The sequence below is a fragment of the Ammospiza caudacuta genome, chromosome 7 (assembly GCF_027887145.1).
Source record: "Ammospiza caudacuta isolate bAmmCau1 chromosome 7, bAmmCau1.pri, whole genome shotgun sequence".
Taxonomy (NCBI): Eukaryota; Metazoa; Chordata; class Aves; order Passeriformes; family Passerellidae; genus Ammospiza; species Ammospiza caudacuta.
The window spans coordinates 5430625-5451943 of NC_080599.1; the positions used below are offsets into that span (position 1 = coordinate 5430625).

The 21319-nt window shown below is 57.2% G+C and overlaps 1 protein-coding gene across 1 annotated transcript; it reads left to right on the plus strand.

Annotated features, from left to right (window-relative positions):
• Window positions 1-613: 613 nt before the first annotated feature.
• LOC131559597 (olfactory receptor 14J1-like) lies at window positions 614-4416 on the plus strand (the record flags this gene model as incomplete). The annotated part of the gene is made up of 3 exons (XM_058808015.1): window positions 614-1075; window positions 4060-4142; window positions 4311-4416. Coding segments are annotated over 3 exons (651 nt in total), but the record flags the coding sequence as incomplete, so codon positions are not given.
• Between the last annotated feature and the right edge of the window lie 16903 nt (window positions 4417-21319).

The following is a 21319-nucleotide window of genomic DNA, read 5'->3' on the forward strand; positions in this document are numbered from 1 at the left end:
CTACCAGAAGACAGCAGAAATCCTGAGAGTATCTGATATTGAAGAATAACAGGACAGACATGGGGGGAGCTCAAAAAGAAAACCTCACAACTCTTCAATACAAAACAGCTTCTGTGTATGTTTCAGTGGTGGGTGTATAAGAAATGGCTTTGATTTTGGTTACAGGTATCTACTCTAATGCTTCACTGTCCTTTTATCCATCAACAGGTCCCCCTGGCAAGCCAGAGCAAATGTCCAACAGCAGCTCCATCAGGCACTTCCTCCTGCTGCTGGCATAGGCAGACACGCGGCAGCTGCAGCTCCTGCACTTCTGCCTCTTGCTGGGCATCTCCCTGGCTGCCCTCCTGGGCAACGGCCTCATCATCAGCACCGTAGCCTGCGGCCACCACCTGCACACGCCCATGTTCTTCTTCCTGCTCAACCTGGCTCTCACTGACCTAGGCTCCATCTGCACCACTGTCCCCAAAGCCATGCACAATTCCCTCTGGGACACCAGGAACATCTCCTACAAAGGATGTGCTGCCAAAGTTTTTTTTTTGTTTTCTGTGCTATAACGGAGGATTTCCTTTTGACCGTCATGTGCTATGACCGCTACGTGTCCATCTGCAAACCCCTGCACTATGGGACCCTCCTGGGCAGCAAAGCTTGTGCCAACATGGCAGCAGCTGCCTGGGCCAGTGGCTTTCTCAATGCTCTCATGCACACAGCCAATACATTTTCCCTGCCCCTGTGCCATGGCAATGCCCTGGACCAGTTCTTCTGTGAAATCCCACGGATCCTAAAGCTCTCCTGCGCCAAATCATACCACAGAGAACTTGGGCTTCTTGCTGTTACTATGTGTGTACATTTCGTTTGTTTTGTGTTCATTGTTTTCTCCTATGTGCAGATTTTCAGGGCTGTGCTGAGGATCCCCTCAGAGCAGGGACGGCACAAAGCCTTTTCCACCTGCCTCCCTCACCTGGCCGTGGTCTCCCTATTCCTCAGCACTGCAGCATTTGCCTACCTAAAGCCCCCCTCCATGTCCTCCCCATCCCTGGATCTGGCACTGTCAGTTCTGTACTCGGTGGTGCCTCCAGCCCTGAATCCCCTCATCTACAGCCTGAGGAACCAGGAGCTCAAGGCTGCAGTCTGGAGACTGATGACTGGATACTTTCAGAAACATTAAACTGCTGGCCAATTTCTGCAAATCACTTGTAATAAAAGTCATCTTTGATAATTTTTGTTGATGTGATTGTGGGGTTTTTTCAATTTTTTTCATATTGTTAAAAAATAAATGTAATTGTTTGTGCCATTTCTCATTTTGTTTCTTCCCCCTTCCCTCTGGCCACAGGCTGTGTCAATGAGGGCTGTGCTCTCAGTGCCTTTAAATAAACTAAAGGATCTCCCATCAAAGTTTTCTGCAGAGAAGCCCTTTTTTTGCCTCCTCTGGAGCTGCAGCAGCAATGTCTGTGTGCAGAGCTGGGGCAGATCAGTGCTGGCCCAGCAGCTGTGCTGAGCAGCAGCAGCATTTGGTCTTGCCAGTGCTGCTGCCATGGCCCTGCCCCACTGCCCTGGCGGCCCTGGTGTTGCTGCAGGGCCTGAGTGCTCTCAGGGCTGGGCACAGCCCTGGGGGTGGCAGTGCCAGGGCTGCAGCAGGGACAGGCCATGGGCACTGCTGGGGCAGCGCTGACGCCTCAGCCCAGGCCCTGGGGGCTCCAGGCTCCTTGCCCAGGCTCTCTCAAGAACACACCCAGGCCAATGCTCAACACAGAAAACCCCCGTGAGCAGCCCCAGGCTGGCTGTGGGCAGGCTGGGGGCAAACAGCATGGCTGGGGCTCTGCAAGGGCCCTGGGGGAGATGGGAAGGAGCAGCAGAGCAGAGGCTGATCCATCCCCAATGTGCTGGACAGCCCAGGGCAGTGTCCCAGAGCATCCTCATGGAGCTGCCAACAACATCCCCCCTCTACAGCCCTGGCCTCTCCCCCAGCTCACACAGGTGCCCCATCCTTGCAGGCACAGACACGGCAGCACTGGCTCAGCAGCCCCTGTTTGCATTGTACACAGCAGGTGGGAGCACCCCCATGCTGTTTGTGTGGGGACATGAACCTGAGGGAGCACAAATGCCATCAGCCCCTGGGGCCAGCAAGGGCTGGGGGAACACCAGGGAAACCACTCAGCTTTGTCCTGGCCTCTGCAGTCCGCCAGAAAGTTTGTTCCCATCAGCTGGGTGTTTCCTATCCCACTGCAGACGCTGTTGCTCAGAGCCAGGGCTGCCTGACAGCCACCCCCAAACTGCCCTGAGCATTTCCTTGGCTTCACCTTTGCTTTCTTTACCCTTCCTTATACAAATGTCTTCCCATTGCCCACCCCTGTTCCCTCTCCTGCAAACGGCCCATCCCCGTTTGCCCTTTCCTCTCTGGCCCCACTCCCCATTGCAGTTCCTGAGTTAGCCCCATGGGAACGTCCCTTGGGGACCAGGATCATCCTACAAGTGCTGCAGGAATTGTCTGCAGGCTCCTGCAGTGCCTGGTGCTGCTCCCTTGCCAGAGGCATCCCAGGCCAGGGGGGCACATCTGGGCTGCTGTGTCTGGCTCTGGGGCTCCCTGTTCTGGGCAATGCGGAGGAGCTGCAGAGGGTCTGCAGGATGGACAGGATGGGCTTTGGGGCTGGCAGGAGAAGCTGAGGGACGTGGGCTGCTGGAGCTTCTGAAGAGGAGGCCCAGGGCTCATCCTGCAACTGCTCCAGGGGTGGTTTCTGAGAATCCAGAATCAGCAAGGTTGGAAAAGACCTTGGAGATCATCAAGTCTAATCTGTGCCCTGACACCACCTTGTCTTCCCTTAGCCTCCTCTTCTCCAGGATAAACAACCCTAGCTCCCTCAGCTGCTCCTCACAGGACATTTTCTCCAGACCTCTCACCAGCCTTGTTGCCCTTGTCTGGACACGCTCCAGCCCCTCCATGCATTTCTAACTATGGGGAATCCAGAACTGGACACAGCACTCGAGGTGTTGCCATTGGCCTTCTTGCCCATCTGGGCACACTGCTGGCTCATGTCCTGCCTGCTGTCCATCAGTCCCTGCCGATCCCTTTGTGCCTGGCTGCTCTCCAGCCACTCTGTCCCCAGCCTGTAGTGCTGCAGGGGTTGTTGTGGACAAAGTGCAGAACTTGGCCCTTGGACTTGTTAAACCTCACCTTGTTGGATCTGGGCCCTGCATCCATCCTGTCCAGGAGCCCTGCTCCCAGCATGAGCCCAGTGTCTGCCCCTGTGTGCTTCCAGTTTCCTTGTCACTCCCAGCATGATCCTGGTCAATTCCACTCACTCCTGGCCGGATCTCTCTTCTTCCCTGTATGAGCCCAGGCACTCCCAATCATTCCCCTTTATGATGCAATTTGTCCCCAACATGATCCCAGTTGCTCCCACTTTCATCCAGTGTGTTTCCAGTTCTACCATTTGCCCCTACTATAGTCCCAGTATCTCCCAGTATGATCCCAGTATGATCCCAGTCTCTCCCAGCAGGGCCCCAGTCACTCACACCTGCCCCCAGTGGCTCCCAGTGTGGTTCCAGTCACTACCTGCATGGTCTCAGGCACTCCCAGTATATCTGAGACAGAGTAAAGATCCATTCTGAATTAGGTGAAGTGTCTAAGAAAGGTGAAAAGTCTGTGAGGCCAAAGCTTGTTGCCTTCTATATCAAGGCAGGCAACCTGGTTCTGAGGTACAGCTCGACAGCCCACTCTCTAGGGCCGTTCGGGCCAATGACACACACAGACACCAATGTGGTGGATGGTCAAAAGGCGTTTATTACTTCTTCTCATGGGGTCTTATAGTCTTGGGGGTCTCTACGTCAAAAAGGGGTTTGTCTTTCTTATCTATAGTTAGTAGAGAATGGAAAAGTACTGGGTAGGGAATGGAAAAGTGCTGGGTAAGGGATAGAAAGTTGCTGACTTCAGTGGGACAGCATTCTTATTGTTAGTGGGGCCACATTCCTATTGTTAGTTTCTTATCTATGAGTACCTGGGGGTCTTATCTACGGGAAACAGAGGGTCCTGCCTTTCTGTGACATTGCGGGAATCTTCCGCAGCGCCTCTTCCCTAGCTACCACATCTCCCCCCCCCCCTTTTCACAAATGAACGAGGTAGTCATGTACATACGTACTGAAATGAGGTATGAGGTTGTAACTTAACAAGGGAAAGGGGTTTTGGGAAACCTGAGTAAGCTTTTGCCAGACAAGTTTGGGAAATCTTGTGGCTGGCAGTGTTCCTTGGGTGAATTCCCTGGTTGAATTCACAGCAATTGTCGTCGCCCTATGAACAGGATGTTGGCCCGTTCCAGACGGCTCTGGATGAACGAGACCAGCTTGTTCAGCAGGCATTGTCCGAAGGTGACTGTTAGAAACAGCATCGCCAATGGACCTATCAAGGCAGAAATCAGTGGTTAGCCAAGGTGATTGATTGAACCAGGACTCGTACCAGCTCTGTTGGGCTTCCCTGTCTTTCTGCCTCTTAGCCAGTCGGTTCCGGAGTTCTGTCATGGAGTCTCTCACGACTCCCGTGTGGTCTGCATAGAAACAGCACTCCTCTTTCAAGGCGGCACACAGGCCCCCTTGCTGCATGAACAGGAGGTCCAGGCCTCGCCTGTTCTGCAAGACCACTTCTGAGAGTGAGGAGACTGACTTCTCTAGATAGGAGATTGATTTCTCGATCCTCTGCAGGTCCTCGTCAATCGTTGCCTGCAGCTGGGACAGTCCTTGGTGCTGGGTCGCAAGGGCTGAGACACCCGTGGGCGTTCCGGCTGCTCCCAGGCCGAGCAGCATTGCAATAGTTATACCTGTCATTATTTCTCTTTTGTGGATCCGGCTGGGTCCCTCAAGAAGATGGTACATCTCTTCGTCTGAGTGGTACAGGACCCTAGGAACAATCAGAACCTGGACACAGAAGTCGATAGAGCCATTGAATTCGGGAAGAAACACACAAGGACTCACTCCGGATCGCTGGCAAACCCACATCCCCGATGCGGATGGGATTGCCCACTTATTGTTTTTTCTGTTAGGTTTGACTATTTTGTTGCAGATGTTGCCTCCCCGCTTAGCTAGGGTTGCATTGCCAAAGCATCTGCCTCGGCCTGTGACTTGACTCAGGGTGATTCTTTTGCGAGGGGTATCCCATCTGCACTGGTGAGGGGCGTCGGCTGAGGAATAACTGAAGGGAGTGTCTAAAGCGACTCCTTCGTAAAAGGGGGGTTTGACATCGTAACAAAGCCAGCAGGAGTCAGTTAGGTTAGGGTTGGATTTGTTCAGGGATACAAAGGTAGCTTCTAACATACGAAGGATTGGGTCTGCGTCTGACTCGGTTAAGCGATTCATCTGAAAGGTTTCTGCTTGGCCGGTCGGGACATTGCTGACCCCTGTGGGTAAGGTTTTGGGGTAGGTTATGTTTCTCCCTTTTGGCACACTTTTAATCACTTTGTTGGGTCCGACTGCTTGGGGTGCTGACTGTTGGAGCCTGCTAATTTGCACGTTCACCCTCTCTTTTGACCCTTGAAGGACCACTGTCCACGTTCTGCCTGTGGCCCAGCTAGGGTGATCTGGCTGCAAGACCGTCATGTTGTAATCAGTGCACGCCCGAAAACTAGGGACTTTATGTTGGTTTTGATGGAAGTTTCCGTGGGAGAAGAAGGGTATTTTGCAGCCGATGGGTGCCCAGGTGAACTGTAAGAATTTGTCTGGCTCCTGTGGGTCCCACCCAGGCCCCGACGGTCTGGCATCTGTAACTATGGTTTCGCAGCCCCAGTGCCCACAATATCCCCACCCTGGGTAATTGCAGTAGCTTTTCCCAGGGTTTGAAGCTGGGCACCAGTAGGATAAGTACGAGTGTGTGACGTGTGTGGAATAGGGGTTTACCCTTGGCTGTCCTGGAAACAGGTCGGTGATGCGAAGCACGAAGGATGGGGTGTTTGGAGTGGTGATTTCTCTGAGTGCTTTGCCACTACTAAGGTGTCGCATGACCCACCTGAATGGCCGATGGGGGTAGTGGTCTGGGCTGGCTTGCCCTCTGGCGAAAAGCCCCAACAGCAAAATCACACAGAAACACCCTTGGTGCTTGGGTCTCACCCGTGCGGGTCTCTCGGGTGCTGCCTGGCGGCTTGGTGGTCTGTCGCTTTCATCTGGAACCGGGATGTACGCATCACGAGCACGTCCCACGAGCAGGTCCTGTAAACAAAGACTCGCAATTCTCGTCAGTCTCATTCTGCTCGCTATGAAGGTCCGGTTTAATTGACTTAAGTGCACACCACCTGATTTTGCCGTCCTTTTTGACAGCTGCGTACCCTCGCCCCGTGAGCATCAGCCTCCAGCCCCGTTCCCACTCGCCTAACTCATTTCTGATTACCACCTGTGGGCCCTCTTCTAGCGCTCGAGTGGCCCAGTGTTTTTGGACGGGACTGTTTGTTTCGTCTCCCCTAGGGAATTGATTCAGTGCCAGCAAAGTGGTTGCCAATATACGTGCCTGATCTCCTGGGGGAATGGCATTGGCAAAGCCCTCTGCTTTTGCCAACACTTCTAGCTTGGTTTTCAGGGTCTGGTTTGCTCTCTCAACTATGGCCGGCCCGGTACTGTTATATGGGATGCCTTGCACTAACGTGATGCCCCATTTCGAGGCGAATTCCTGTACTTGTTTGGAGGTAAAATTGGAACCATTGTCCATTTTGATCTGCTTGGGGATACCAAGCCAAGCCATGGCTGTCAGCCAGTGCTGAATTGTGTTTTTGGAGTTAGTTTTGTGGTGCTGTGTGGCTATGATCGTCCCGCTATAAGTGTCCACTGTCACTGCAAGCCATGCTCGGGGCTTCAGCAGTTGACATAAGGTGAAGTCCGACTGCCAGATTTCTGAGGGCTTGAGACCTCTCGGGTTGACTCCGTAGGTCCAAAGGGGTGACTTCTGGCAGTGAGGGCAGGTGGCTACCACGTGTTTCGCGTCCGCCATCGGGATTCCGCATCTCTTCGCCAGCGCTTTGGCTCCGATGTGAAGTGACTCATGCAGCTGACGAGCTCTTTGCAACGTCCAGACGCCTTTCGCTGCGGCGTCCGCTTTGTCGTTGCCGGTCTGGAAGTAACCTTTGACTGGGTCATGGCTGTTGATGTGGATGACTGACACGGTGCCCTGTTGCGAGGAAAGTGCTTCTTCCAGCATTAGGGCTGCTGCTGATGTCGACACTCCTGGTCCTGCCATGGCCAGGCAGAGCCTTGCCACAAATATAGTCTGTTACGATGTTGAGGTGTTCATCTTGGAAGAGTCCGCACGCCAAAACCACTGCTGCTGCCTCCAGCTGTTGCACTGACAGTGTGGGGTCACACGCTTTGACGCAGTGCCATTGCTCTCCTGCCTGCCACACTGCTGCCGCGGTTGAAATCGTGGAGGAAGCATCTGTGAAGACCGTTGGTCCCGGCTGCGGTCTGTCCTTGACCTTCGGTGGCATGTCCATGTCGACTACGGTCAGCAGCTTCGTCCAGGGTGGCTTGGAAGAGTAGGAGATTTCTCCCTTGAAACCGGAAAGGGCAAGGGCCAAGTACTCCGATATTGTGGCTGACTCCGAGGTCGGCTGCTTGCGAAACGGAAGGTGGATGCTTGTTGGCTCGGTCCCTAAGTGTCTCAAGGCGAGTCTCCTGCCTTTCATGATGAGGCTGGCGATGCATTCGATTCCCGGGGAAAATGCACGAGCAGGTCTTCCGAGGACCACCCATTGGATCGGTCGGGCCTTTTCAGAAGGTCCTTTGGGCCAGTGCTCCCACTCCCCCCTTCGGTGTAAAGTGGACGTACAGGTCCAGTGGCACGGCTGGGTTCCACCTGGCAAGCGTGCTGGTGGACATCTGGTTTTCGATGAAGTCGAGGGAGCTCGTCGCTTGCGGTGTCAGCTCCTTGGGATCCCAGGGGTTCTTCCCTTTTAGGAGGTAATACAGAGGGTCCATGACCTCGGGGGGAATCAGGATGATGTTGCGAAGCCACTGAAGGGATCCCAGCAGGCGTTGCACGTCGTGGAGCGTCTCGACTTCTCGGTTGATCTTCATCTTGGGGGGTGTCACGTAGGAGCTTGTGATTCCTACTCCCAGGAAGGTCACGCAGGGTCCTCTCTTGATCTTTGCGCTCGCGATCTCGAAGCCGTTGGCCTGAAGGGTCTCTGTGATTGTGGTCACCAGGTGATCTACTTGGCTTGTCGATGGTGCTGCAACCAGGATGTCGTCCATGTACTGGATGATGGTTGCGGTGAGATTGGAGTGTCTGACTGGTGTCAGTGCTTTGTCCACGGTGATCTGGCATATGGTCGGGCTGTCGACCAGACCTTGTGGAAGCACTCTCCATTGGAAGCGAAGGTTGGGCCGCTCGCCATTCCGAAATGCCACGGAAAAGGCGAATCGTTCTTTGTCCTCAGGGTGCAGGGGTATTGAAAAGAAGCAGTCCTTGATGTCTAGTACTGCGCACGGCTGCCCTGTGGGGATGGCTGAGTTCGCGGGTAGCAGTGTCTGGACCGGACCCAAGGGTCGGATCGTCTTGTTCACCTCTCTCAGGTCGTGGACGAGACGATAGCCTTGTCCGGACCTTTTGGGGATCACGAATACAGGGGTGTTCCATGGGCTGGTGGAGGGTTCTATGTGACCCTTTTGCAGTTCGCGGTCGACCAGTTCCAGCAAGGCTGCCATTCGAGGCTCTGTCAGGGGCCACTGCTCAACCCATACAGGGTCTGATGATTTCCAATTCAATTTGATTGGCAGCGGGGGTTGTACGGCAGTGGCTCTCAGGATAAATTTGTAATCCAAAATCCGAGCATGGAAAGGACGTCCCTTCCTAACAGGGGTGGGGAATTTTTCAAAATGTAGGGGTAGATTGCTACTGTCTTTTCTGGTCCCTTTTTCGTGTGAAGTGTTATAGCCACCAGCTGGGTGCTTTTCCATGCCCGGGACTGCCCTCCCACTCTGTTTACTGGAGGGACTTCTTTGAATTGCCAATGGCCGGGCCAATGTGCTTGGGGAAAAACCGTGCAGTCTGATAGTCTGATCCCGTGTCCGCCCAAAACTGAAACCCTATGACGTGGGGATCCTGGCTGCCGTGAAGGCGGCATGTCCCCCACACCATCAGGGGCTCCTTCCCTATTTTCATGACCAAGGCCACCCAGGGATCCCGCTCTGGGGTGTCCCCTGCTGTTCCTGTGACACCGGCGCGGCTTGTGGCGGTGGGGGATGCGAAGGTATTGAGGGTGCTGCACAACTCTGCCATTGTATTGCTGGAGGGGATACAAAGTTGACCGCTCCCTGTGGGGGCATAGGGTATGAGGGTCCCCTGCCCCACTGGGGGTTGCTGTAGCTGGGCCGCTGCACATTCCAGGTGGGAGGGGGCTGGATACGGCCTGGGTGCCCCCTCCCTCTCCCGTTTCCCTGAAACCTGGATCTGCATTCCTTAGCTAAATGCCCCTTCCTTCCACACACCCAGCACGGTCCTCTACCTCCCCCTTGGCGTGGTGGTGCATCCGCCGATGGGCGCTTTGGCTGAGGGCAGTTTGCTGCCACGTGGCCTGCCTGGCCGCACTTAAGGCACGCCATCACACTGGTTATTGCGGTTTGAACTGCTGCTTGAATGGGAACTAAAAGTTCCTCCTTTGCAATGTGTCTGGTCATGGCAGCTATGTTAGACCCCTGCGGCAGGGATCTTAAAATGTCTTTGGTGGCTGAGTTGTATTGCTGGCGTAGGCACTCTGCCAGCACGGGACCCTTCGCCTCTGAGGGTAACGCAGAGGAATCTAATGCAGCCTGAAGTTTGTCCACAAACTGAGTGAAGCTCTCACTCTCACCCTGTTTTATGAGAGACCACAGGGATGGTTTAGCTACCACTTTAGAAGCATCGCGGATGGCTTCTCGGGCAGCACGGGTTGTTGTCATGACCTCATGGGCCCGCAAGCCCTCAGCCTGCGCCTGGGGGGTGATCATAGTGGGGTCTGTGCCCATCAGCCTCTGTATGCTGGAGCCGTGCAGTGGGTGGTCTGCCCCTGTTACCAAGGCTAGCTGTTTGAGGCAATTGTCCTCCCATTCTTGTTTAAAAACGATCATCCCCGCACCATCAAATATCATTCTACACGTCTGCTTAATATCAAAGGCAAGCATATCGTCCCCACCAAAAAGGCCGTCAATAAGTGTGCAAACCATGGCAGAATTAATTCCCTTATCCACAATCGCTTTAACAATTGCCTGCACATCTTTCGGATTGACTGGTGAATAAATCCTTTGGTTTCCGCTTGCCCCCCCCACACGAACCGGGAACACCAGAGTGGCAGATGGAGCCCATTCCGCGCAAGCCATTTTTATTTTCCGCCAGATTGTAAGCGGGGTTCGGTTTTTCTCTGGTAACTCCTTCACCCATGCAGGAGCGCTGTGGCTAGTAACCTTACACGCCGCTGCTCTCTCTCCATTAAAGCTAGAATCTGAGCCGGAATCCTCCGACCCTGTCTCGGGCTCCGAGCTCGAATCCGAGTCCAAGCCGGAAGTCGAGTAAAGAAACGCTTCCGGACTGCTCTGCCTTTCGCTTGGGCTCCGACCCCGCCCCTTCCTGTGGGGGTCGGGCCGTTCCCTCCCCCTGGGGTCCCCCCGCCTCCTGCTGGGGGAGGTCCTTGCCCTACAAGGACTTAATTTGAATAAAGCGCTCTGATTGGTCTTACGCGCCTCCGCGGGGGCCGCCCCGTCTCCCCGCTCACCCGCGCATGCTTTGTTCCGCGGGCTGACTGCGTTTCCGCCCCCCTCCTCCTCCTTTCCACCCTGACCATGCGGTCCGGCGCCATTTTCAAACGCATATGGTGGGGGAGCTTTTTTATCGGTCTCTATGAGGTCCGACATTCTGGCCGCATTCTGCGCCTCCTCCGCAAGCCCCTGCCAGAACGCCCGCGCATGCTCTCCCCCCTCCGATGGTGAGTCCGCTCTCTGAGGGGGATCCGGCGTTCACGCCTCCGCGTGCCTGTCCGGATCAGGCACCTCCGCGGTTTGTGTCGCCGCGCCCACCCCCAACTGCGGCACGGCTAATAAACAAGTTCGAGCGGCTTTCCAGGTCTCTTGCTCTTGTCGAGCTTTTTGCAGAGCCTGAACAACTCTGCCCCACGACTTTAGGGCTTTCCCTGAGCCCAAGGACATAGTGTCCTCCGCCAGAGCTTTTGTACAATTATCCCACACGTCCGAATATAGGATGTCCACGGGGCTTTCAATAGCCCCAAGCTTAATCAATCTCGACAATGCGAGAGTTAAGTCCCTAAGTTTACATTCGATACCCCATTGCGCATGCATCTCTGTTACGACCTTCGCTATGGCTTCCATCGTCCACGCGGGTCCGGGAGCGTCCTCCCCACTGCGGTCAGACCTGCTGCCGCAGCCGCCGTCCTCGTTCCAGGAGTGTCCCCGTTCGCCGGGCGCAAGCCGCTGTCCTGGGTTCCGGCACCAGAATGTTGCCTTCTATGCCAAGGCAGGCGACCTGGTTCTGAGGTACAGCTCGACAGCCCACTCTCCAGGGCCGTTCGGGCCAATGACACACGCAGACACCAAGGTGGTGGACGGTCAAAAGGCGTTTATTACTTCTTCTTCTGGGGTCTTATAGTCTTGGGGGTCTCTACGTCAAAAAGGGGTTTGTCTTTCTTATCTATAGTTAGTAGGGAATGGAAAAGTACTGGGTAAGGAGTGGAAAAGTGCTGGGTAAGGGATAGAAAGTTGCTGACTTCAGTGGGACAGCATTCTTATTGTTAGTGGGGCCACATTCCTATTGTTAGTTTCTTATCTATGAGTACCTGGGGGTCTTATCTACGGGAAACAGAGGGTCCTGCCTTTCCGTCACATCGCGTCATCTTCCGCAGCGCCTCTTCCCTAGCTACCACACCAAGAAGACACTGCCAACAAGAATATTTATGTTTTGCAGCCAATCCTTCAATATTTCGTCTTAGGGACTCGTGCTACAGTGTAAGCTTCCTTAGCCAATCATGTTATGACACACAAACTCACAGCACTGCATCCTAAGCTTCTTGTTTACCATTGTAACTACTTGTATTTTTTCTAGATCTTCAGCACTAAAGCTCTAAACTTTCCTCCACTTAAACATTCCTCCCCGTGTCTCTGCGATAATAAACTAGAAATTCACATTCTCGCTTCTAGTACCAAGCGTTGTAAGCCCTTGCCAAGGTCTCCGATCAAATCCTGTGTTTAATTCTAAGCTTTGCTGACAAGACCAAAGGTCTGAGATTTCCTTGCATTTGGGTTTCCAACAACACCGATGCTGTTAGTTCCACAGTGCCCAGGATCCCTCTTGCAAGTCAGCCATGGCAGGAACAGGGCGCGCAGTGCCGGGGGGCTGCTTGTGGCCTCTGACAGCCCATTGCTCAAGGCTTGCCAGCGCCCCAGCCCCTCAGGGGCTGCCCCAGCCCAGGCAAGCTGCGTGGCAGCAGCGCCGGAGCCCCACAGCAGCTCCAGAGCAGCCCCATCCAGAGGCACCTGGGAGCCCTCAGCAAGGCAGCCAGCAGCACACGGGCAGGAGGAAACGGATGGCGCTTCCTGCCTGGCACAGGGCTTGTGGCCATCTCCAGGCACCGCTCTGGCAGGGATCCCCGCAGCCCCGGGCCCTGCCCACCCGCTCTGTCACCAGCACAAAGGCTTCAGCAGAACCACCACAAGCCTAGGGGCTTCTGGCCATTTCCCTTGACCACTGCACGCCTGGGAAGCTGGCTGAGCCAAGGTACCTTTCTCCCCCTCTTCCCCTATGCCCTGCAGACCCTGGGTAGCAAAAGAAAGCTCCTGGGAGTCTGTGTATTATAACACACGCTATATTCATATACTAAAGAAAGCAAAAAAAAACAAAAAGAAGAAAAGAACAATCTTAAAGAAATGGAAAATTCCTGCTGGCTCAGGTGGCCCCAGCAGACAGAGCCTCTGGCATCAGCTCTCTGCAGAGCTGCAGCAGCGCAGACAGCCGAGCCGTGGCAGACGAGGCCGTGTCCTCCATGTCCTGCAGAGCTGATCCTGCAGCCTCTGGAAGAGGGAATATCGCTCCCTCTGCAGTGCCTGGAGGCCATACAGTGTTTCTAGTGCCACGTCCGACACGGCACTGCTGATGTTCTCTGTCAGCGGTTCAAGGGCTGCAAGAGAGAGGGACAGAGCCACGGTCAGATCCCGGATCTGCGGGGAGCTGAGGAGAGCCCCCTGCCAGGGCCATCCCAACTGGCTCTAGCCATGGCCAGGAGGGAGCAGGGACCAAAGGCACCGGCCCGAAGCTGCTGGCCACGGATCCCCAAAGTGGCCCTGAAATCTCTGTGTGCTCTGACGCCGCCGCCTCATGTTCGCACAAGGAGCAGAGCCCTCTGCAGCCGGGGCAGGGCTTGCAGCTGCCCCGGCAGCCCCCGCTGTCAGCCCGCTGCCCTCACTCACCAGTGCAGATCAGCTGCAGCTCTTGCTGCTGCCCCCTCAGGCGCCGCCCAGCCGTGCCTGTGAACACAGAGCCTGTCACGTCCCCAGTGGCACACGGGCTGCCAGCGGCGCTGCCGACGCTGCGGCCACACGGGCTGCTGGCCCAGCAGGGGTCAGCCCGGCCCTTGCCGCATGCTGCCGGCCCAGGGCACAGCTGCCAGAGGGCGGCAGCAGCAATGCCCAGGCCAGGCGGGGCTCCACGGCGCCCCAGGGCACGGCTGGCGCTGCCGGGGCAGCAGGCGGGGCTGGGGCCGAGCTGCGGCGGGCCGGGCCGGGGAGGGGCAGCCCGGGCTCGGGACTCACCCATGAACCTGATGGCCGCCTCTCGCAGGGACTCCTGTGGGCTCTCCAGGTAGGGCATGGCCCGGCGCAGGTGCTCGGCCGCTCGGCTCCTGTCCTCTGCCAGCTGGAGAGAGCGACAGGAGAGAAGGGTTGGCGCGGGCTCAGCCCCTGGGCCAGGCGCTGCCTGCACCCAGCCCCGGCCTTCCCTGCCCGCACAGCCCTGAGGCGCGGGCAGCAGTCGCTGGCCAAAGGCTCCCGAGAGGAGGGGGCAGAGGGCCGCCTGCTGCCCGGGGAGCCGCCGTGCCGGCCCGCTGCCCTGCCGGGCCGGGGCTCCGTGGGCACCAGGCTCGGGCCCACGGGAGCCTGGAGAAGAGCCCACGCGGCCTCTGCGTGCAGCACCAGGCCGGGGCACAGCTGCCAGCCCTGCACACTGAGCACCACGCTCGGGGGGCTTCTCCGGGCTGAGGCTGGGGCTCGCAGGCTGTCCTTACCAGACACTCGCTGAACTTCCACAGATTCTGCCTTTTCACCAGCCTTTCAAGATCCCTTCTCTTCAGGAACTCGGCCACACCAAGCAGTGTTTCCTGAGAAGCCTGGAGAGCAGCAGAAACGTGTGGAGATGGCCCCACAGCGCAGGGCGCAGGACCCGCATCCCTGTGCCATGGCCTGGAGGAGGCTGCAGTCCAGCAGGCACAGGGCAGGAGACAGCCGAGCCCCCTGCCAGGGGGACAGCAGCAGCCCACGAGTCCTCACCTGTGCCACAAGCCGCTTCTCATCATGGCAGTGGAAGAAGAGGGGCAGCAGGCTCTGGCGCAGGGGTGTCTTCAGGGCCTTTTTTTCCTTTTCCTGTGGAAGAGTCAGCAATGTTCGGAAGACCAGTATGGAGATCAGCTGAACCTGCCAATTGTTCTGTGTGGAAGGAAGAACAAAAGACCTCAGCATTTGCTGCACAGGGCTCAGCTTGGCACAGGCCTGCAAATCCACAGGGCACAAAGTGTCCGGACAGCACCCAGTGGCCGTGGCTGGGAGCAGTGAGCCTTACGTGGTCAATGAGTGGCAGGAGCGCCTCAAGCAGCTGCATTGTGATGGGACCAGGCATCAGCATGTCATTGTCCAAAATGATAAAGCTGAGGAGCATGACTGTCATGAAAACTATCTCTCCATCTGCATCCCACAGGAATTCCACAAGGCTTTCAGTCAGGCTCCACATTTTTTTGGTCTGTGAGGAGCACAAGTTTGTGAAACGCCATCCTGCTGCCGCAAGGCCCAGAGGCCAAAGGCCTGTCCCAAAGCACTCGGGCAGCTGAACTGGGAGGCAGGAGAGCTGGGAGCAGCTGCCCCAGCACCCAAAGCCCTGCCAAGCCCAAGTGACTGCATTCCCCAATTCAGCCTCAGCCGCTGCCCCCTTCTCACCATGGAGGGCTCCTCAATGAGCTCAAGAAGGGCCCTGAGTGCCAGGCGACGCCTCTCCCTGCACTCGCTCTGCAGCTGCCTTGACAAGATTTTCAGGACTCTTTTAGCACCGCGTTCACTCAAGTCCAGGCACTCGAGGACCTGAAAGGCACAGGGCAGTGACAGGGAGCCGGCCGGCAGGAGCCCGGGGCCGCACGGGGCTGGGCCCAGGCAGCAGCACAGGGCGCGGGCACCGTGCCAGGCAGCTGCGGCTCCGAGAGGGCAGAGAGCTGGGAGGCAGCTCAGCCAGGCAGCGCTGGCCATCAGGCTCACCTCCACAAGGAACGCCAGGGCGGGCAGCTCCCAGCGTGGCTCCTGTGTGCTGAGCAGCCGCAGCAGGTAGCGAGCAATCCGGGAACACAAGGGGATGGAGACACAGCACATCTCCCTGGCAGGAGAAAAAGGAGCCAAGACTGTGGACAAGGGGGACAAACCTCTGCCAGGAGTGACTCATAGAGGTCTGGTCTTTCCCCAGCATCCTGCAAGGGGCCCTGGGCTATTTGGGAGGCAGCTCCTGGTGGGCACCCTCCTCTCCCAGCCTTTTCCAATCTGCTTGGCCATCCCTCGGTGACAAGGCCCTATGGCCCACGACCTCGGGGACTGTGTGGGGCACCTGGGCACGGAGCACACATGGCAAAAGGCAGTGGGGAGAAGGGGGTCTCACCTGGCCAGCAGACCCACGCCATAGTGGTGGGTGTCAGCACGCAGCAGCCTGTCCCAGCCACAATTGCGTTCCATTGCCACCACCACATCCTCGTGCTGCATTCGGCACAGCAGGGACTTCAGGGTCCTCACTGCAAACCTGTGTGCACAGCAAAGCCCAGGTGATGCTGGGAGCACTGGCTCCTGCCCAGGGACATGGTAGGGACAGGAGGAGTGGGATGGAGCACCTGTTGGGGCTGGTGGCAAGGCCGTATTCCTCCTGGCATCCCTTCCAGAAGGTATTGACTTCCTCTGGCATATCCAGAGTGCCCAAGAACACTTGGGAGAGAAGATGCACAAAGAGGTGGGGGAAATACGCCATCACCTTATGTGGGATACAGGGCAGGACGATCTTCCACATCACCACAGTTGCCTGCAAAGGACAAAGCCCCCCAAGACAGCGCTCAGTGCCCAGGTGTCGGTGTGGCAGGGCCCAAGCAGGGAAGGGAGAGGCTCAGAGAGACGCAGGGAGAGCACGGGGCCTGGTGGGCCTGAAGCTGCCCCTAGGCTAGGTTTCAACCCAGCGCCTGAGGCAGGGAGATGCAGTGGGGGAAGGAGGATGGAGAGCTGCTGGAGAGGCAGCCTTAGGGTCAGCAAAGGCCAGTTACAGAAACTCACAGCCAGGACAAAGACACCCGTTTTGTCCCCATCGGAGGTGCACGTGGGGTGCTTGGGCCAGCTCGCCAGCACATCCCGGAGTATCAGCAGCGCCGGCTCCACAGTCCTGGGCGAGCACATGATGCTCATCCACATGGTCAAAGCAGCTCTGTGGGGTTAGAGCTCTGTCTCAGGGGGGTCTCAGATACAGCACTGTGGCCTGGGCAGCAGTGGGGACCTGAGCTGGCTGCCAGCTCTGCCTCTGCACATTGCCACTCACCAGCAGCACACAGGCAGCCCAGCCCTGTGGGGACAGGCCCCTGAGGGGCAGGGAGGGAGCATGGCAGCAGGCTCAGGGGCTGACTTGCCAGGGCTGGGAAAGGCAGCAGCCAGAGGGCCCTGGAACTCTCTGTTGGTCACACACCTGGGCCAGGCTGTACAGGCTGATGGGCTAGCAAGCCCTGAGCCCTCTGGGCAGGTTGGCCCCATACCTGTCACAGGACGGGGCCACACGCAGGAGCGTCATGACCACGTCAGCGGGCTGTGCTTCGGTGAGATCCAGCAGGGTCCTGTCCAGCCTGTGCTCAGCAAACTGATTGGCCAGGAGCCACTGGTGGATGTACCTGACCAGGGCGGGCACCTGGAGAAGGCAGGGGAGACTTGGAAAGCTGCCAGAGGGAGGAATGTCCCCAGCTTCCCCAGAGAAGTGCTTCCCTTCCCAGCACACTGCCATGGCCTCAAAGAGTTACAGTGACCAGCGGGAATGGCTTGGTAGACCAAGCAATTGCTGGGAGGATCAAACCCTGGCCACTGGCTGCTTACTTGCTTTGGGGTGGAAAAGCCCTCCTCTACGAGCATATCCAGCAGGGCAGCACTGGTCTTGGTTTGGAAGATGTGCGAATATGCTCTGAGCCCAGTGCCCGTGGTGCTGGTCTCTTCCTGCCGAATTTTCTTGATGAATTTGCAAACCAGCTGTAGGAGAAGGGCAAGAAGCCAGGGATGTTGCAGGGAATGCACAAAGCACGGTGCCAGCAGGCCCAGCCCAGGTGGGGACGGCTGCAGGTACCTGCGCTGTGCTGCGGAAGAGGCCACGGGTGCGTTCCTGCCCTTGTGTGCGCTGCAGGGCTGCACCTGGCAAAGAGCGAGCGCAGCCAGAGCTGAGGGGCTGCGGGAGAGGCCAGAGAACACAGCCCAGCCCTGCGCTCCCCAGGCAGGGACAGCCCCAGGATGGCCCAGGTGATGGAGCACGGCCCCTGCGGGGTGTCTGCCCGGCCCCTCTTCTGTCCTGTCCATGGGAATGGGATGGGATTGGGTGGGGTGGGATAAAATGGGATGGGATGGAATGGCGCCAAGCTGGCTGCAGGCACCGACCCTGTGGCCCAGCTCTGCCACTCACCCTCCTGCGGCAGCTCAAACGGCACCACCTCTTTGGTTTCATGTGCTGGGACAGCTCCAAGGCCTTCTTCCTCCTCTTCCCCCCAGGCCACCTTGGGCACTTTCAGGGGTCTCTGCTCCATGTTAATGATGGGATTTGTGAGGGCAACTGCAGAAGAGAAGCCTCGGGAAGGCCACAGGTCACCAAGTCCTGTGGTCTGGCCTCGAGCTCAGCTGCAGGAAGAACGCCTCGAAAAGGCTCCGGGTCAGACGCGAACGAGTGCGCTGTGTGGGGGCTCCTCACGGCACGGCTCTGTCCTGTTCTGCCCCGTTGTGCCTTCCCAGCACCGGGCAAGCTTCTATTTCCCACGTGTCACAAAGGGCCCTTGGTGACCGGGTTCCGTTCCATGGCACAGAGACCGTGCTGCAGCATGCCACCCAGGGCCCTGGCACACACTGCCTTCTGCCCTGGGGCTGCCCCCAGCCCAGCCAAAGTGGCCTAGGCTGGAAGGAATGCCTGGCCCCAGGTGTCTAAGACAGCCCGACAGGATCTTTAGGAAGGGCTCAGACCATCAGCAAACGCTGCCCGCCTCTGCGGGCTCAGTCCTGTCCCCATATCTTTCCCTGAGAGCATTTGAATTTCTAAATGAGAATCATTTGAAGGGAGGGGATTTACATTTTCCATTTCAGAGAAGCCTTCTGCCTTCATTAGCCAACACCTCTCTCTTCAAACCAAGACAATTGTTTACCATCTTGCAGATGCGCAGGTCCTGGGGAGCCCTGTTTTACACTAGGGACCTGGAGAACCATTCCCAGCAATTGGGAAAATCCTAGGTGGAACATCCACCTGTAGACGAGGTCTCCAAATGTGCCCCGAAATTGGGTCCAGCTCTTCGAGGCCTAAAAGAGCAAGTCCAAGTGACTTGATGATATTTTTAGCCCAGAAAGCCTGATGGCAGCTGATGGCACACTTCACAGTCAGCAGGGGACACAGCTAGGCCAAAGCCCAGACCTCTGCTGGGAGCCTTTCTCCTCAAATACCCTTCAGACAAACCTCCATGCAAGTCAGTTGGGAAAGTTTCTTCAAATGATCCATTTCTGGCACATGACTACACAGGCTTATGGGAAAGATTCTAAAGCAGCTGCTCTGGAGTCAAAGAGCCAGCACTAAGAGTAGTCCTTGTCATCTCTTTGTAGCTAAATCCCACTTTGGGGGATTCGAGGGAGTTTGGAACAAGCTAGAGAGCACACCTCTGAGTTTTTTACATGATGCCATTGCTTTTTCTTCTCTTCTACATAGACAGGAAGGGTGAGTTTGTCTCACATCTGCACTGCATGGCTCACAAGGCCGCAAGACTTGTAGTTACAAGAGCTTTGAAGGATTTCTTGGCCAAGAAGACACTACCAACAAGGATATTTATGTTTTGCAGCCAGTCCTCCAATATTTCATCTTAGGGGCTCATGCTACAGTGTAAGCTTCCTTAGCCAATCATGTTATGACACACAAGCCTACAGCACTGCATCCTAAGCTTCTTGTTTACCATTGTAACTACTTGTATTTTTTCTAGATCTTCAGCCCTAAAATTCTAAACTTTCCTCCACTTCAACATTCCTCCCCGTGTCTCTGCTATAATAAACTAGAAATCTTCATTCTCGCTTCTAGCACCTAAGTTTGGAAGCCCTTTCCAAGGTCTCCGATCAAATCCTGTGTTTAATTCTAAGCTTTGCTGACAAGACCAAAGGTCTGAGATTTCCCTGCATTTGGGTTTCCAACAACACTGATGCTGTTAGTTCCAGAGTGCCCAGGATCTGTCTTGCAAGTCAGCCATGGCAGGAACAAGGCGGCTGCCGGGGGGCTGCTTGTGGCCTCTGACAGCCCATTGCTCAGGGCTTGCCAGCGTCCCAGCCCCTCAGGGGCTGCCCCAGCCCAGGCAAGCTGCGCGGCAGCAGCGCCGCAGCCCCACAGCAGCTCCAGAGCAGCCCCATCCAGAGGCACCTGGGAGCCCTCAGCAAGGCAGCAAGCAGCACACGGGCAGGAGGACACGGCTGGCGCTTCCTGCCTGGCACAGGGCTTGTGGCCATCTCCAGGCACCGCTCTGGCAGGGATCCCCGCAGCCCCGGGCCCTGCCCACCCGCTCTGTCACCAGCACAAAGGCTTCAGCAGTACCACCACAGGACAAGGGGCTTCTGGCCATTTTCCCTTGACCACTGCACGCCTGGGAAGCTGGCTGAGCCAAGGTACCTTTCTCCCCCTCTTCCCCTATGCCCTGCAGACCCTGGGTAGCAAAAGAAAGCTCCTGGGAGTCTGTGTATTATAACACACTCTATATTCATATACTAAAGAAAACAAAAAAAAACAAAAATAAGAAAAGAACAATCTTAAAGAAATGGAAAATTCCTGCTGGCTCAGGTGGCCCCAGCAGACAGAGCCTCTGGCATCAGCTCTCTGCAGAGCTGCAGCAGCGCAGACAGCCGAGCCGTGGCAGACGAGGCCGTGTCCTCCATGTCCTGCAGAGCTGATCCTGCAGCCTCTGGAAGAGGGAATATTGCTCCCTCTGCAGTGCCTGGAGGCCATACAGTGTTTCTAGTGCCACGTCCGACACTGCACTGCTGATGTTCTCTGTCAGAAGTTCAAGGGCTGCAAGAGAGAGGGACAGAGCCACGGTCAGATCCCGGATCTGCGGGGAGCTGAGGAGAGCCCCCTGCCAGGGCCATCCCAACTGGCTCTAGCCATGGCCAGGAGGGAGCAGGGACCAAGGGCACCGGCCCGAAGCTGCTGGCCACGAATCCCCAAGGTGGCCCTGAAATCTCTGTGTGCTCTGACGCCGCCCCATGTTCACACAAGGAGCAGAGCCCTCTGCAGCCGGGGCAGGGCTTGCAGCTGCCCCGGCAGCCCCCGCTGTCAGCCCGCTGCCCTCACTCACCAGTGCAGATCAGCAGCAGCTCTTGCCTCTGCCCCCTCAGGTGCCGCCCGGCCGTGCCTGTGAACACAGAGCCTGTCATGGCGCCAGCGGCACAGCTTCCTGCCAGCGGCGCTGCGGCCACACGGGCTGCTGGCCCAGCAGGGGTCAGCCCGGCCCTTGCCGCATGCTGCCGGCCCAGGGCACGGCTGCCAGAGGGCGGCAGCAGCAATGCCCAGGCCAGGCGGGGCTCCACGGCGCCCCAGGGCACGGCTGGCGCTGCCGGGGCAGCAGGCGGGGCTGGGGCCGAGCTGCGGCGGGCCGGGCCGGGGAGGGAGCCCGGGCTCGGGACTCACCCATGAACCTGACGGCCGCCTCTCGCAGGGACTCCTGTGGGCTCTCCAGGTAGGGCATGGCCCGGCGCAGGTGCTCGGCCGCTCGGCTCCTGTCCTCTGCCAGCTGCAGAGAGCGGCAGGAGGGAAGGGTTGGCGCGGGCTCAGCCCCTGGGCCTGGCGCTGCCTGCGCCCAGGCCCGGCCTTTCCTGCCCGCACAGCCCTGAG